At 40.4% G+C, this 16,257-nt stretch overlaps 1 protein-coding gene across 4 annotated transcripts in view; it reads right to left on the bottom strand.

The window, feature by feature from the left end:
• ptbp3 (polypyrimidine tract binding protein 3) overlaps nucleotides 1-16,257 on the bottom strand; it is a 68,609-nt gene that overhangs the window by 17,086 nt on the left and 35,266 nt on the right. For all 4 annotated transcript variants that reach the window (XM_084103641.1, XM_084103644.1, XM_084103642.1 and 1 more), the window contains 4 exons: nucleotides 7,397-7,566; nucleotides 4,995-5,141; nucleotides 2,672-2,839; nucleotides 1,909-2,019 (listed from right to left, as the gene is read on the bottom strand). In XM_084103641.1, coding sequence (XP_083959767.1) covers nucleotides 1,909-2,019; nucleotides 2,672-2,839; nucleotides 4,995-5,141; nucleotides 7,397-7,566 — 596 coding nt within the window. The remainder of the gene's footprint in view (nucleotides 1-1,908; nucleotides 2,020-2,671; nucleotides 2,840-4,994; nucleotides 5,142-7,396; nucleotides 7,567-16,257) is intronic.

Genomic DNA, 16,257 nt, shown 5'->3' with positions numbered 1-16,257 from the left:
CAAACATCTCATCTCAGTTTTTCTATCTGTTAATCAATATCTTAAAGTAAGCGACAGCCAAACTACTAAAACAGGTATGGTAGAAACCATGGTCACAAGGTTTGTATCTCCACTGAAGAACAGGTAAGTCTAAAAATAAAAAGCAACATGTGCAGTAAAAATGATTCAAACCTGCAAACCACAAAACATATTAAATGATGAGTTTTATTTTAAGGTAATCTCCCCCTGTACTACTATTAACCCAGAGTATTAGCCATTATAGTGATAGAAATGGGTCAGTTTTCTCACTATGACCATTTGAGATGTATATGAACCTATGATTACTGCTTATATGCTTAGTTTCGGAAAAGAAGAACTCCACACAACGCGAGTTTGCCTCTTAATCCAGTCCGACATTTTAATTATTGAATTGTCTGCGTAAGCCTGAAACAGGTTTGGCAGGGTGCAGGGAATGTGAACTAACTTCTCCCACGGGGGAACTTCATTTAACTAAACCCTGATGACAAATGCAAATCACATCTAAAGCTGACAGTGGCCTGAAGACTGACTTCAGCCATCAGACATACTAATTCCGAATGGCGGATGGTAAAACCTGGAAATCCCATAGTCTTACTCTTATATTAAATGAGGGTTTCAAGCCATATTAAAATATCACACATACTAAAATATCTTAGAGACACCCCCCCCCCCATCCCCCCATTCCCCCCCCCCCCCCATCCCTCCCCCACACACACACACAGAACACCTTGGAAACTGCAATGCAATTCCCTGGCATCCACCCACAACTCCCTAGCATTATGGTGCTGTTATATACCGTATACTAGTGCTCAAAAGTTTGGGGTTGCTAAGATTTTTTTATGTTTTTGAAAGAAGTCTCTTATGCTCACCAAGGCTGCATTTATATGATAAAAAATACTGTAAGATTGTGAAATATTATTACAATTTAAAAGAATATTTTGTAATACATGTTAAAATGTAATTTATTACAGTGATCAAAGCTGCATTTTCAGCATCATTACTCCAGTCTTCAGTGTCACATGATCCTTCAGAAATCGTTCTAATATGATTTGATGCTCAAGAAACATTTATTATTATTATCAATGTTGAAAACAGTTGTGTTGCTTCATATTTTTTGTGGAAACTGTGATACATTTCTTTCAGAATTCTTTGATAAATAGAAAGTTCAAAAGGACATCATTTTGTCTTTACTGTCGATTTTGATCAATTCAACAATTATTTTAAAAATCTTTTTATAAAGATCTAGTTTTAGTTAGTTCTGCCAACACGCTGGGAAAATAAGGTGCATTTGCACACAATTGTTCCTTTTTTTGCCGCAATTTTAACCGGGAGGAAGGGGGGCTTCATTGCAGATTTCAAAAGAGACCCCTGTCCCCACCCCTCCTGTAACACTAACAAATACTCTCTTTGTGCAAGGAGGCAATGCAACATGGCAGCCGCACAATAGATAACACCCTCAGACCAGAGGAGTAATTACTTGCGAGCTCTTTTCCCCCTGGTGAGCTGCATTGGCATTCATTAGATAACCTCAACGGTGACATATTAATTACAGGGGCGGCTTGATTTGTGCGGTCTACTGGGAGCTGGTTTTCCTGCTGTCTTCCTGTTGCTTTGATAAATTTTCGGCACCGCGCCAAAAAAATACCAGAGAGCGCCAAAACTGAGGTGATGTAAGACAGGTGTGATTGATGAAGTGTTGATTATAGAGGACGGAGCGCTGATGAAGGATGACCACAGTTAAACCGTCCGTCTCCGCGGACAGACAGAGGAACTGAACTAGTGTATACTAAAGCTGGTTGCCATGTTTCATCCCACCCAACCCAATTCATCCCACCAACAAGATAATAAAGGGGAGCATTTTGTGGCTGTGGGTTCCATTTCGGTACTGACCATTTTGGCATGATGTGCGTTCATTGGATCTGCATATTGTAGCAAGGCCTGGAACTGGTTGTTCTTGGTGAAGGTAATGATCTTCAGGACTGTTCCAAATTTTGAGAAGATCTAAATGAAGGAGAGGATAAGAACATGAAGGACAGCAATGATAAACAGAGTAGTTTAAGCCCTAGAAGGTTTGCTTATCTGAGCTGGTTAAGCAAGTTTGGCTGGTCTTTCAGCTAGACTCCCAACCTAGCCAAGGTGGTGTTTAGTGGGTTTAGCTAAGTGCACAGAACCCCTCTAAAACCATTGAACTAATCCAGTCTGACCAGTGGAATCCAGCCTTGTAGACCATCTGAGACTAGTAAACCACCTCGAGCTGGTTTAAGATGTTTTTTTCAGTTTTCCCAGCACTCTTCTGATCTAGATTTCAACTCATGAGTTCCCATGAGAGGGCTTCAATAAATTTCTGAAGACAAGTGTTTTGTGACACTTTGACCTTGTGGAAGGGTACATTTATGTGGTTGCTAGGTGACAACAAAGTAGGAAGTGTACAGAGTAAACATTGAAAGTAGAGCAAGCAAACGAACTAAGTGAATATCCAGGGGATTGCTTGATATATTGCAGAAAGTAAAAAAAGGACTTGTTATTTCTCTGAATATCATGATATCACTTGATATATTAAGTCATTATTATTAATCAAAAATATGTACCGATACCATAAACAATTATGGTACAATTATAAAAGTCATAATGTAATAATGTAATGTAGTCTCACCTGGTGTAGCACTTCTAGAGACACTGGGTAGTAGAGATTCTCTACGATGATGCGAAGCACAGGACTTTGTCCAGGCATCATCCCGCCATCACTGGCTGTCGCAGTCCCAGAAAGACCCATATTCCCAGAATGCATTGCATTGACAGCTTGCAGAGCAGCCTGAGCCCTCTACAAGTGAGACATAGAGTTAACATTCAGACCAAACTCTTCCAAAACTTTCCACTCATACAGAGTAGTACACACAAACACACCTCAATCTCACCACTGCACTGGAGGGCATGCCTGATTGCAATGGCACTAAAATGCACTATCAGCAATGACTCTGTAATGAGCCGATTTACTTAGACCTACGGTAAAACTATTAGCTCTGGGTAAAGCAAAAGTATAAAGGAGGCACTATATATGCAGAGATACCATTCTGAGTTTGTAAAAAAAAAAGGTTAGGGTTACATATAGGTTTTAGGTTAGAGCTTCATCTGCCTTTCACGCACTTTCCACCTGTAGATATGACTTTGAATCAAGTAAGTAATCGGTAAGTTTTCTTAAAAAGTTTATGGTTTTGCCATTTTAAGACATAGCAAGGTTGGTTCAGATTGTCATAGGTTGTCATATTGTATAAACAGGAAATTGACCCATGATAGCTGATAGCTAGAAAAAACTTTTATCTGAAAAATGTTTTGAGTTTAGTTTTTTTGAAAAAAGTGAGTAAGATCGCATGTATTCATGGTGTAAGGAATATTTAATTATTTTTTACTAGGGGTGTAACGGTACACAGAAGTCATGGTGAGGTACATACCTCGTTTTTGGGGTCATGGTTTGATAAGAGTTCAGTACAACAGGAAAAAGCAACAAATCCCCAATGCTAGGTTTAATTTGAACATACAATAGTGCAAATTACAGTTTGTGCCAACTAACGGCATGTAGTTCCCTAGCTGGTACAGTCCAGCCTCCTTTAGTATTTTAAGCACTAAGCAGTAAACAGGACACACTCTTGCATTGGTCTTTTTTTTTTGTAGGGCTGATAAAAAACAAAAGGTATTTGGTCACAATCAGCTACAAAACTGAAAAGCATCTTGTGTTATAAAAGTTAAAAAAAAGAAAAGAGAATAATGAAAAAAAAAAACCGATATTTTTTTAACTCGTATAGTCTTTTTTGCCTAGCTCTGGTGATTGGCACTTCTGGATGATGTCATTTGATTAACATGTTGTACGTAGCCTATGCTGTCATTTTCTTTGGGCGAGAGAGTTCATTAACACGCGGTGACAATGGCGGATGCACAAAGTTCAATATTCCTTTTTTTTTTAAAGAAACCACAAAAAGATAAGCGTGAAGAAAAGTGCCATCTACGTCTGAGCCTTCTTCACCTTTCCATGAGGAGACAGCGAGTGAAGCGGCACCTGCTGCTTCCCGTTTCCAGGACACGCATATTTCATCACTGGACTGTGGTGAGATTTTCACGACACAAATCGGCACAATGCCAAATGATTTTGTCTCATTATAGCAGAGGAAACAACTTAATCTAGTCATACAGATAATCAATCGAAATGGTAATAAAAATCTCATAATAAAAACAAAACATTGTTCTGTTGTAAAATAAAGGAAAAGAAACAGGATCCCGGTTTCCTTTCCGTGAAGTTTGTGGATCGTGGCACAAAAATTAATCGAAACTCAGCATATAGGCTACTAGCAAGCTCTTGTGTACCAACTAAACTCTTGTTTTGACTCTTCTTCTTCTGCTCTTTTTCCTGTTGTGGTGATTAGCAAACAGCGTTGCATTACCATGAGCGCCCCCTTCTGGATTGGAGTGTGGATTGCCTGTGACTTACGGTATTCATCGTCTGACTGTATGCACCGAACCGTGACGTCTGTATTAATTCACTTGACATTTTGAGAGTACTAAATCAAACACTTTGTTGAAATTGGTCTAAAAGTAGAAATTTTGCAGCCAAAAAAAAAAGACTATTGACCATTTTCTATAGTCAATAGTGTAAAGATGTATGAAGAACATCTTACACAGAAGTCACTTTCAAAGCAAGCAGCTTTGTTGGTCACAGTGTATATAAATGTGACCAAGCGAAAGCTGCGTAGGGAACTCTGTCACCCTCAAGTAAACTTTAATGACTGGATTTTGCCCAATAAATTTAGCTGAAAAATGGCAAATTGTGACTGGACATTAAAAACTTGACATGCATTTAAACAATTATTTTATAATGATTCCTTTAAATGAATAAATGACCTTAGATAACTTTATTTGGCAATGACCCTACAATGGTAGTGAAAGGGGTGGTTTAAAGTGCAGGTTAGACTGTATGTAATTCTCACCCCCTGATTGGGCAGATTATCAGTCTTGAGCTCACGGTGGTTGGAATACTGGATGTAGACGGGCTGGTTGCGGACATGGGGTGCAGCTGTGGTGTAGTAGTTGACCATGGTGATGGCTGCTTCTTCAGAAGCCATTTCTATAAAAGCCTGTAGCGCAAATAGAGACATACTGTAAGTGCTAAATCCTGATAACAACATCATTCAGCTAATTGCACATATGTGGTGTAAGTTCAATCCAACTTGTTCTTAGCCTGTTTTAATGCAACACTCAAATGAAATAAAAATCGTCAGGCTAAAAGAAATGGAGATAAATATTAGTAATTATAATCAGTGCTGCTTTGCACATATGCAATGGAAGGACAAGCATAATCATGTTGGTAGCACAAACAATACGGGACAAAGTTTAATAATTCTGAGTTTTGTTCAAATCATTAATCCTAAGAACGAGCCATAAAATAGTGATGCTTGTCTTAACAGGCGCCACTAATAATTATTCTTACCTCATCAAGCAAGGTGTGAGAGATTTATAGATGCAGAATCTAACAATAAACTGAATCTTTTGAAGCCCCAATCAAATCAACCAACAAACAACAAATTATGCAACAGGGGCATTAGAAATCTGTCTGCCTGTCTTTTATTGTCTAAATATGCCATTTTAAATTTGAATATGAAAAGGCACTCAAGTGGAAGCGGGAGACTGCTGTGTTTTTGCAGGGCTTCTGTTATTAGATGGACCTTGATGTGTTTGAAAGGATGCACACTTCAGTTTCTATCACTGGCCACCACTAATTAAGCTAAAACAGATCTGGACCCTTGTCCTCACCATCCCTTAGAAAGGAGAAAATACAGCAAAATGATTCTTTGATGGTGGCGTTTCTTAGTATAGTGGGTTTTTACAGGTCAGTCTCATGGCAAAAAAATGTCTGGGTCATATTTCACTCTAAAACCAAAATAAAAAAATAGAAATAGCATTTTGTGTAAAGAGAATGACTAATATTTTAAGACATTAACATTAATCAGATTTTAAGATTGTGTTTTTTTGGGTCAAATTATTTTCATGACAGCTAAGCACATTTCCAACTAAATTATTATACTTTTTTTTTTCTTTTTTTTTTTTTTTTTTAAATCACACTACCATTTCCGCATTGTGAAAAAGGTTACTTTCCTATTACTGTAATACATAGACACATTAAAAGCACATCCAGTAATTTTCTTATTAAATAATCTTACACCATCAGAAAAGCACTTTTAAAAATGTATTTTAAATTATGTACACAAAAATAAATATTACCATTATGCTAAATATTACCATTTTTTTAAATAAAAAGTAAGATTTTTTTTATGGCATTAGGCTACTTAATTGAGGCTACTAAACATGCTTAATTGTCATTAATCAATCTTAATAGGCTTAATTTTTTACGTCCACAATCCCTAAAGGCACCACACACTGCAAGATAATCAGGCAGATTTTGGGCCCAATTCTCCCCTTCCGACAATCCTAGTCAAAGTCCCGATTATCTTAATGGTTCTACAGATTATCTTATCAGATTTTCCTGTGGTGTGAGGTGTGTTAAGAGTGATTGTATCTGCACGGAAGAACGTCAGAGCCATACATGTTGAATATTTACGATCAGAAATCCTGTTGTTGTCGGGGGAACCACGAGGACAAATGTGCACGTGCTCTGTAGATCGTCACATGGACCGGAAAGGTTAACAATTCAGAAAGCGAGCTGACAGTAGCATAACATGCCTTCATCCAAACTTATTTCTTTTTTACCGCAAATTTTCTGTAAAAAGCAGCCTGAACACTTTTATCGCCATTTCTTTTTGGCAGTCGTTCGCTATGTTTGTTTACTCTAAAGTCATGTTTGAAAGCAAGAGATTTTGAGATTTTCCGTGTTCACCATCGGGACTGTTAAACTGTTAGTGTGTGTCGGTTAGTGTGTGTTGTGCTGTCTTAGTCACATCGTAGCACTTAACACACTATAGGAACAAAGTTGTTAAATATATTATTTATTTTATCGTCATGTTTGTGGTTTTTAAAAAATCTTTTAGTGTGGACCAGCCTTAAGACAATGGTATTGTCACAGCATTGTCCTCATTGAGGAGGGTAGGCCCACATTTCCAAAATCCTGTTAGTTACACCATGTTAAACCACCTAGAGGTTTAACAGTGGGAATATGTACGCTGGCTTCCTCTGATCTTATTCATGCCATTTAATCCGGAAATTCCACCACTAAACCAACTTGAAAGCATAAGGTGAGGTTTAAGAATCTCACAAGGCAAATTTAAAACCCATCAGTGTTTTTCAAATAACTGAGGTTTCGATAGTCGTGCTACTAAAAACTTACAGAGCTGAAAGATAGCGCAGAGATGTGTTCACAGGTTCATGGAGCACCTACTTGGTTTTTCCCTTTAAGCATCAACAGGTTGGTGACTTTGCCAAAAGGGATTCCTAGTGAGACGACCTCTGCTTCAGACACTTCGATGGGTACTTTGCGGACGTGGAGGACGCGGGAGGGGCCACAGGGAGATCGGTCTCCTTTGTATGTTTTACTGTCAGTGCCATTAGCTGCCAAAAAGGGGAAAAAAAGAGAGACAGATTATCCATTTTTTGATTTGACCAGTTTTCCAAATGCCAAAACTGGCATTGATGTACATGGATATTACAAAAACAAGACCCACCAAACACCACTATTATCGATTGACTGACACCAAAAAGGTCACCGTTACAAAATATTTTGGCCTCACGAAGGACCTAGAATGAATTTAACAAGATACACTAGACAGAGAGACATAGGTAGAAACTGACAATATGACAGTGGTGGGCAGTTTCTCTGATGCTCCCCCCGAAACAATACAACAAGCCTCTTACAGGATTATGCAGGCCTCTGTAGTCTGTCAAGACTCCAAATGGCACCCATTGTGGGGCGTTTGGCACTTGGCTATGTCCAGGGGCACATCACAGGCTGGTGACAGGTTTAACAGAGACAGACCATGGTGTAGTGCCTGCCTCAGATTTCAACACTTACAGCTTTCACATTCTTGCAAGCCCATGCAATCCTTGTGTTCGTCTGATTGTAGATAATATCATCAAAGCAATTTGTATCAGTCTCAGTGTCAGATACAAAAAGATCATAGAATGTGCATGTATTATACGTTTATTTTTATTTTTTTACCAAGACAGATTACAAACTACAGTGGGCACTGGGCAGACTTGTGGTCAATTTGCCCAATTTCCCATTGATTGTCCCAAACTCACACCATTGAGCCAAAAGATGACATGTCCGATCACAATATGTTTGAAAGCACCACAAAGCACTCATTCTTCAGGAAGTCAACATGCAAATGGATTTCGTAAAATTGTCTCTAAACATTAAACTGGGACAGGACAGGAGAAAGCACTTTATCACTGAAAAGTTGTACACGTCACCCTGAAGTAATTTCAGAAGCAAAAACAAATGAATGGGCATTTTAGACTCTGCTCTTATGTATTTGTCTGGTCCTTAGTAGGCCATGTATGCGTGATGAACTTAAAAGCTCTATTACTGTAATACAGGGAAAATTTCATTAAAATATGGGTCAAATCTTCCTCAGATTGTACGTGGGGTAAAAATGGTACCATGTTCCCTATGATGAATGCAGTAGTGTGCAAGGATGAGTGACTGTGAGATAACTCTTTCTCTTTCTCTCTCTCTCTCACGCATTGATAAACTCTTTCTTTCCAAAGTTAAGCCTGCCGACGAGAGGAAGCAGCGAGAAACAGCAGTGCACAAAAGAAAGTGCTACCATCAGCATGACGACCAGCCACAGTTGAAAAAATGAACAGGCCCAGCACAGTGATCCAATCTTTTCCTCACAGTCCAGAGATCTTTACAACACAGCACAGTGTATCCCATTTCCCCCCTCACAGCTCACCAATCTAAATCCTCCCCTCGCTGCCCAGCACAGTGATTCCATCCCTTTCTGACAGTCCAGAGAACTAGACCTTACCATTAATAAAACGGCACAGTGACCTAGACTTCCCCCACAGTGATTAGACTCTTCCCTCTCAGTCCAGCACAGTGATCTAGACTGTTCTCTCTCAGCCCAGCACAGTGATCTAGACTCCTTCCTCAGCCCAGCACAGTGATCTAGACTCTTCCCTCTCAGTCCAGCACAGTGATCTAGACCCTTCCCTCACAGTCCAGCAAAGTGATCTAGACTCTTCCCTCACAGTCCAGCACAGGGATCTAAACCCTTCCCTCACAGCCCAGCACAGTGATCTAGACCATTCCCTCACAGCCCAGTACAGTGATTTAGACCCTTCGCTCACAGTCTAGCACAGTGATCTAAACCCTTCCCTCACAGTCCAGCACAGTGATCTAAACCCTTCCCTCACAGTTCAGCACAGTGATCTAAACCCTTCCCTCACAGTCCAGCACAGTGATCTAAACCCTTCCCTCACAGTCCAGCACAGTGATCTAAACCCTTCCCTCACAGTTCAGCACAGTGATCTAAACCCTTCCCTCACAGTCCAGCACAGTGATCTAAACCCTTCCCTCACAGTTCAGCACAGTGATCTAAACCCTTCCCTCACAGTCCAGCACAGTGATCTAAACCCTTCCCTCACAGTTCAGCACAGTGATCTAAACCCTTCCCTCACAGTTCAGCACAGTGATCTAAACCCTTCCCTCACAGTTCAGCACAGTGATCTAAACCCTTCCCTCACAGTCCAGCACAGTGATCTAAACCCTTCCCTCACAGTTCAGCACAGTGATCTAAACCTTTCCCTTACAGCCCAGCACAGTGATCTAGACCCTACCCTCACAGTCCAGCACAGGGATCTAGACTCTTTCCTCAGCCCAGCACAGGGATCTAAACCCTTCCCTCACAGCCCAGCACAGTGATCTAGACCATTCCCTCACAGCCCAGTACAGTGATTTAGACCCTTCGCTCACAGTCCAGCAAAGTGATCTAGACTCTTCCCTCACAGTCCAGCACAGGGATCTAAACCCTTCCCTCACAGTCCAGCACAGTGATCTAGACCCTTCCCTCACAGTCCAGCACAGTGATCTAGACCCTTCCCTCACAGCCCAGCACAGTGATCTAAACCCTTCCCTCACAATCCAGCACAGTGATCTAAACCCTTCCCTCACAGTCCAGCACAGTGATCTAGACCCTTCCCTCACAGCCCAGCACAGTGATCTAAACCCTTCCCTCACAGTCCAGCACAGTGATCTAGACCCTTCCCTCACAGCCCAGCACAGTGATCTAGACCCTTCCCTCACAGTCCAGCACAGTGATCTAGACCCTTCCCTCACAGCCCAGCACAGTGATCTAAACCCTTCCCTCAGAGTCCAGCACAGTGTTCTAGACCCTTCCCACAGTCCAGCACAGTGATCTAAACCCTTCCCTCACAGTCCAGCACAGGGATCTAAACCCTTCCCTCACAGTCCAGCAGTGATCTAGACCCTTCCCTCACAGTCCAGCACAGTGATCTAGACCCTTCCCTCACAGCCCAGCACAGTGATCTAAACCCTTCCCTCACAGTCCAGCACAGTGATCTAAACCCTTCCCTCACAGTCCAGCACAGTGATCTAGACCCTTCCCTCACAGCCCAGCACAGTGATCTAAACCCTTCCCTCAGAGTCCAGCACAGTGTTCTAGACCCTTCCCACAGTCCAGCACAGTGATCTAAACCCTTCCCTCACAGTCCAGCACAGGGATCTAAACCCTTCCCTCACAGTCCAGCAGTGATCTAGACCCTTCCCTCACAGTCCAGCACAGTGATCTAGACCCTTTCGTCACAGTCCAGCACAGTGATCTAGACCCTTCCCTCAGTCCAGCACAGTGATCTAGACCCTTCCCTCACAGTTCAGCACAGTGATCTAGACCCTTTCGTCACAGTCCAGCACAGTGATCTAGACCCTTCCCTCAGTTCAGCACAGTGATCTAGACCCTTCCCTCACAGTCCAGCACAGGGATCTAAACCCTTCCCTCTCAGTCCAGCACAGTGATCTAGACCCTTCCCTCACAGTCCAGCAAAGTGATCTAGACTCTTCCCTCACAGTCCAGCACAGGGATCTAAACCCTTCCCTCACAGCCCAGCACAGTGATCTAGACCATTCCCTCACAGTCCAGCACAGTGATCTAAACCCTTCCCTTACAGCCCAGCACAGTGATCTAGACTCTTCCCTCACAGTCCAGCAAAGTGATCTAGACTCTTCCCTCATAGTCCAGCACAGGGATCTAAACCCTTCCCTCACAGCCCAGCACAGTGATCTAGACCATTCCCTCACAGCCCAGCACAGCACAGTGATCTAGACCAGGGATGGGCAACTTCGGTCCTGGAGGGCCACTGTCCTACAGAGTTTAGCTTCAACCCTAATCAAACACACCCGAACAAGCTAATCAAGGTCCTCAGGATTACTAGAAAATTACAGGCAGGTGATTTTTTTCAGGGTTGGAGCTAAACTCTGTAGGACAGTGGCCCTCCAGGACCGAAGTTGCCCATCCCTGATCTAGACCATTCCCTCACAGCCCAGCACAGTGATCTAAACCCTTCCCTCACAGCCCTGCACAGTGATCTAGACCATTCCCTCACAGCCCAGCACAGTGATCTAAACCCTTTCCTCACAGTCCAGCACAGTGATCTAGACCCTTCCCTCACAGCCCAGCACAGTAATTTAGACTCTTCCCTCACAGCCCAGCACAGTGATCCCATCCCTCCCCTCTCAACCCAGTCCTTCCTCTAATAGCCCAGCATGCAGATACCATCCCACCCCTCACAGATCTTCAAGCTTCACCTGGTCTCAATAGGCTTTTTCTTATATTCCCACCACTACAGGCTTGCGTTTACAGCCAACTTGTAATTTATGATGCAACACTGACACTAAAAGGAGAAGAACCTATGTGAAATTCACCACAGAGAACAGATTTACAACAAAAAAACAAGCCTTATCAAACCAACAGGCACCAAGCAACAACATATAGTCCTATGAGGGTTATTATAATTTGTGTTGCCTTCTGTTTTTAGGTGTCCTTCTGGAAGCTTGTGTCAGCAAACATTTAAGTTTTTCAAAACCATGATAAGTGTTGAATTCTTCCATGACATCATAAAATGAACTAAAAGAGACTATACTGTAGCACTGTGGGGAATAAAAGTGTGTTTAAACCATGTTTGCAAACACATCCACATACTGATGCAGATCAAATATAATCAGGGTTTCAAATGACTTGCCCAGTCTGACTGCAACAAATACAAACCCACATTTAATACTAACGAGGTCTGCCTTAGTACAGACCCGGCATCTAGATTTAGTCGAAAGCAATATGGATAATGAAAAACAAGCTTGCATCTGCAAGACATCTACTGTTAACACACCGAACATGGGTGCGATTAAAAAGGCAACAAAACAAAACCTCCAGTGGAATAACTCAATGCAGGCAGAGGCAGTAGCCTACCACATGCAGAGAGTTAAAGAAACTAGATAATCCCTTTACAGAACAGGCAGATTGTATTCACATTATTTTCCCACACTGCAGAAAGGACACAACATGATGAAAGAGTATAACACTGATGTTGAATAGCTCTTAGTCTGCAGTTTTTCACCCTGGAGGCTCATTGAGAATATAAAAATGTTCAAGTTTTAATAAGCTCAATTATGGAACTTTAGCACATTTTAAAAACCTCATATGCAACCCCTTCTATGCATAATCTTACATACATTTTGCTTTAATATTACTGAACCGTTACTGCAACTATGGATTTATATATGACGCATGGATGAGACCCTGACGTATCCTAGAGACAGGCATCTCGCCACATATCAGCCACCAGGAGAACAGGAAGATGATTGGTCCACTTTTCCAATGACCCTGTGTTACCATGGTGACCATACACATGACCTATCAAGGCATCTGGCTTCTCCATGCCAATTCATCTCATTGTGTCGTTAACAAATCTTATTGTTGTGCATTTAATGTGATTAGAGGAACCATCCCTGAATCGAATATGCCACAGGCTTTTCAAGAGGAAATGAGTAAAAAGGATCTTTGAAAAGCACTAGCCATATATAAACTCTATGCATGGGATGGTTTGTGCTAGCAAATCTAGATAGATTTCCTACATTATTTAAGATTACCAAAGTTTTAAATAATTGGCCTTTACAAACTTTAATAAATCATTCTGTTTTGCAGGCAAGAAATGACAACATTTAAAATAAAATTAATATGAACTATAAAGGAATAGGCCTAAATAAAATAAAGCAAAAATAAAAATAGCAAATGATGACCAGTTTTGGCTGAACTAGATTACTTTGATGTAGATTTATGAATGTCATGAAAACATACATGATCCATGATTTTATCTTATATTTTATTATCATTTTTTTGAAAGCATGCATAAAATGAATCAAAAGTTACAGTAAATACATTTGTTACAAAATATTTCTATTTCAAATAAATGCTGTTCCTTTGAAACTTTCTATTTCTCTTTAAAAAATGTACACCGTTTCCACAAACATATTAAGCTTTTTTCAACATTGATGATAATTAAACAAACAAGTTTCTTGAGCAGCAAATCAGCAATGATTTCTGAAGGATCATGTGACACTGAAGACTGGAGTAATACAAACAACTCTAAAATACTAGGCAAATATCAAACTTATGTTTGTGCAACAAACAAAGCCAATACAGGATGAGGAAGTTGTTCTGCAAATCACAGGATTTCTGCAGCACTGAAGCAGCATTATCCATTTGTAGAAAGCATCCGTTTTCCGTGATATTTGTCTATGCATCACCCAAGAGACTAGAGAAGAATCTTATCCTTGCTGTCACAGTTAATTCAGCGATGCACTGTGAAATCCCACTACAGTAAAACTGTTGCTAGGACACCACAGAATTCACGGAATGCTGCTCACAACCGAGCTCTCTGTGACTTCCCGTCAACAATTCCCATATCTGACATTCCTGAAATGCCATCTTCACCACAAGTATTACCTTTGCGCAGTTCTACCTGTCTGTTGCTTTGTCACTGTCCTCTCACAAACGACCACTTCCAATGAAAAGTCCTTGAACATTTATGATCCTTCATGTATTATGGTAAGAACAGAATAGTCTTCAGTTTGATAAAGGCTGGTTACTCACTTACACACACACACCATAACCTCAGTCAAACATGTCTGATCAGCTTTAACTCATGGTTATGGGCTGTACTGTCAACTTTGCCAGGGGCAAGAGGGAGTATGTCAGGTTTGACAGGGCAGAAATACTTTTGTACTGTTCTGGCAGAGTGGTCCCAGTAGACAGCAATCAAGTGTGCATGTGTTTGCCAAGGTGCAACGACTCCGAGCCTTTGGGCTCTCATATGCTTGATGTGCTGGAACACAAGGTTTGCTTCGTATGGGAAAAAAGGATACGGTCCTTACATGCTTTTCAGATTACAAGCTCTGATGTTATACAGCCATAAAGGACAGTGGTAAAGGACAAAGTAGTGACTATAGGACCAGTGTTGGGGAGTAACAAACTAAACTAAACAAACCAACACTTTGTCCTAGCCAGACGCGATGTGGCGACATGCGATAAAGGGTATATTTTACATGTTAATTAAGAGTTTTTGTCACGGCAGGCAACATTGGATTCTATTAAAAAAAACTATTTCGGCAACATAGCGGCTGAAACAACAACATACAAAGTATGAAAATAATAATCTCAGGTACTGATTATGTGCTTTATTTAATCTTAAAAGTGTCTAGTATGAGTTTGAAGATCATTTTGCGTGACCTTTATAGCCATTCTGAAAGTGGAAATGGATCACCTCAGATTTTGAAAATAATTTAAACAAGAAAATTCAAACTGGGAATTTAATGTGAACACCAGGGAGGAATTTGAAAGCATGTTTATCAGTGTTAAACAGCAGGGACTATATTGACCTTGATGTAAGCTAGCTTGATTGGGCTATCAGCACACAGACTCAGGGTCAGCTTTGTTATGGCTTCCTTAGTTTTGTGTAGCAACGACCACGATGTACTGTGAAGGCCATTTTGCATCAAGAAACCCAAACAATGATGCGACTGACTACATAACAGCGAAAACAAATGCCTGAGGTAGAGTTCAATTCAAGATTGTATTTTGTGCTAATTTGGCTAAATGCTAATGACTGTGCATTTCAGACTAGTAGTTGAAAGACATGGTTTTTTTTTTATTTTTATTACTGACCCTGCAGGAAAAAACTGTGTAACCTAAGGTGTTTAGCTGAACTCCCAGCCTGACAAAGCTGGTTAGGCAGGTCTTCTTTTTTTTGTGGATAGGTTTAACCAGATAAACCGGATAAGACCAGCAAACTACCCTAGGCTGGTGATAAACCCCACAAATTTGAGAAAACAAACAGTGCTTTATCCATTGAAAAGGCTGGTAGTCAGTTTTGAAATTGACAAAAAAGTTCCAATACATTTCGTAAATATTTTACATTTAGGCAAATTCATACCTTTTTGTATGATATGCTTACACTCCACTGAGAGTTAGGTTTAGGGGTGGACCTTCATGCTTGTTTTTTTGTTTTCTAAAAAAAAAATCATAACATTTCGTCCAACTCAAGTGTTAAGGTTAGCATAAAATGTAAAATAATTGCATTTTCTCTTGAGATCAGGTCTGAACTTCTGAAGTGGACACAGTTACTGGCCAAATGATCGAATTTAAGATTTATTTATTTAACAAATACATATAAAAATGTCAATAATATTATGCATAATAAGATAAATAATTTGTATTTGTTGTACAATTTATTTATTTAATATAGTTTAGTCAGGCTAGACAAAACCAATATATTAAAAACATAAAAACTAGCTCAAAATATTTTCTGATCCTAAAATCGAATTATGCAGTCTGACTTTGGCGATACAGTCTCTAATCAATCAATAAATAAAAAAAGATGAATTTACCATTACTATGCCAAAGAAATGCACGACTGCAATGATTCATGGGAAATGCCAGAAACAGCAATACTTTACAGAGATGTGCAAACTTTGATCTTCAGAACAATACTAGTATCTGTTCCTTTTTGCATTAGTTATAGTACAACATGTATCTGCAGATCATACCAGCCATTCAGCACTAGACCACATTAAAAGCCATCAATTTGCAATTATTTTGCTGAATCACTAAAATGCCAAGAACATCTTAAAAGCTCTTCACTGGGGAGCTTTCATGAGAAGCAGAAAATATCAAAATATAGAAGCTGTCCGGAGGCTATCCCTGTTCATTCCACTTTAAACTCTGAAAA

The sequence above is a fragment of the Abramis brama genome (genome assembly GCF_963993115.1).
Source record: "Abramis brama genome assembly, chromosome: 25".
Taxonomy (NCBI): Eukaryota; Metazoa; Chordata; class Actinopteri; order Cypriniformes; family Leuciscidae; genus Abramis; species Abramis brama.
The sequence above is the reverse complement of the archived record's forward strand: the minus strand, read 5'-3'. Positions and strand labels throughout refer to the sequence as shown.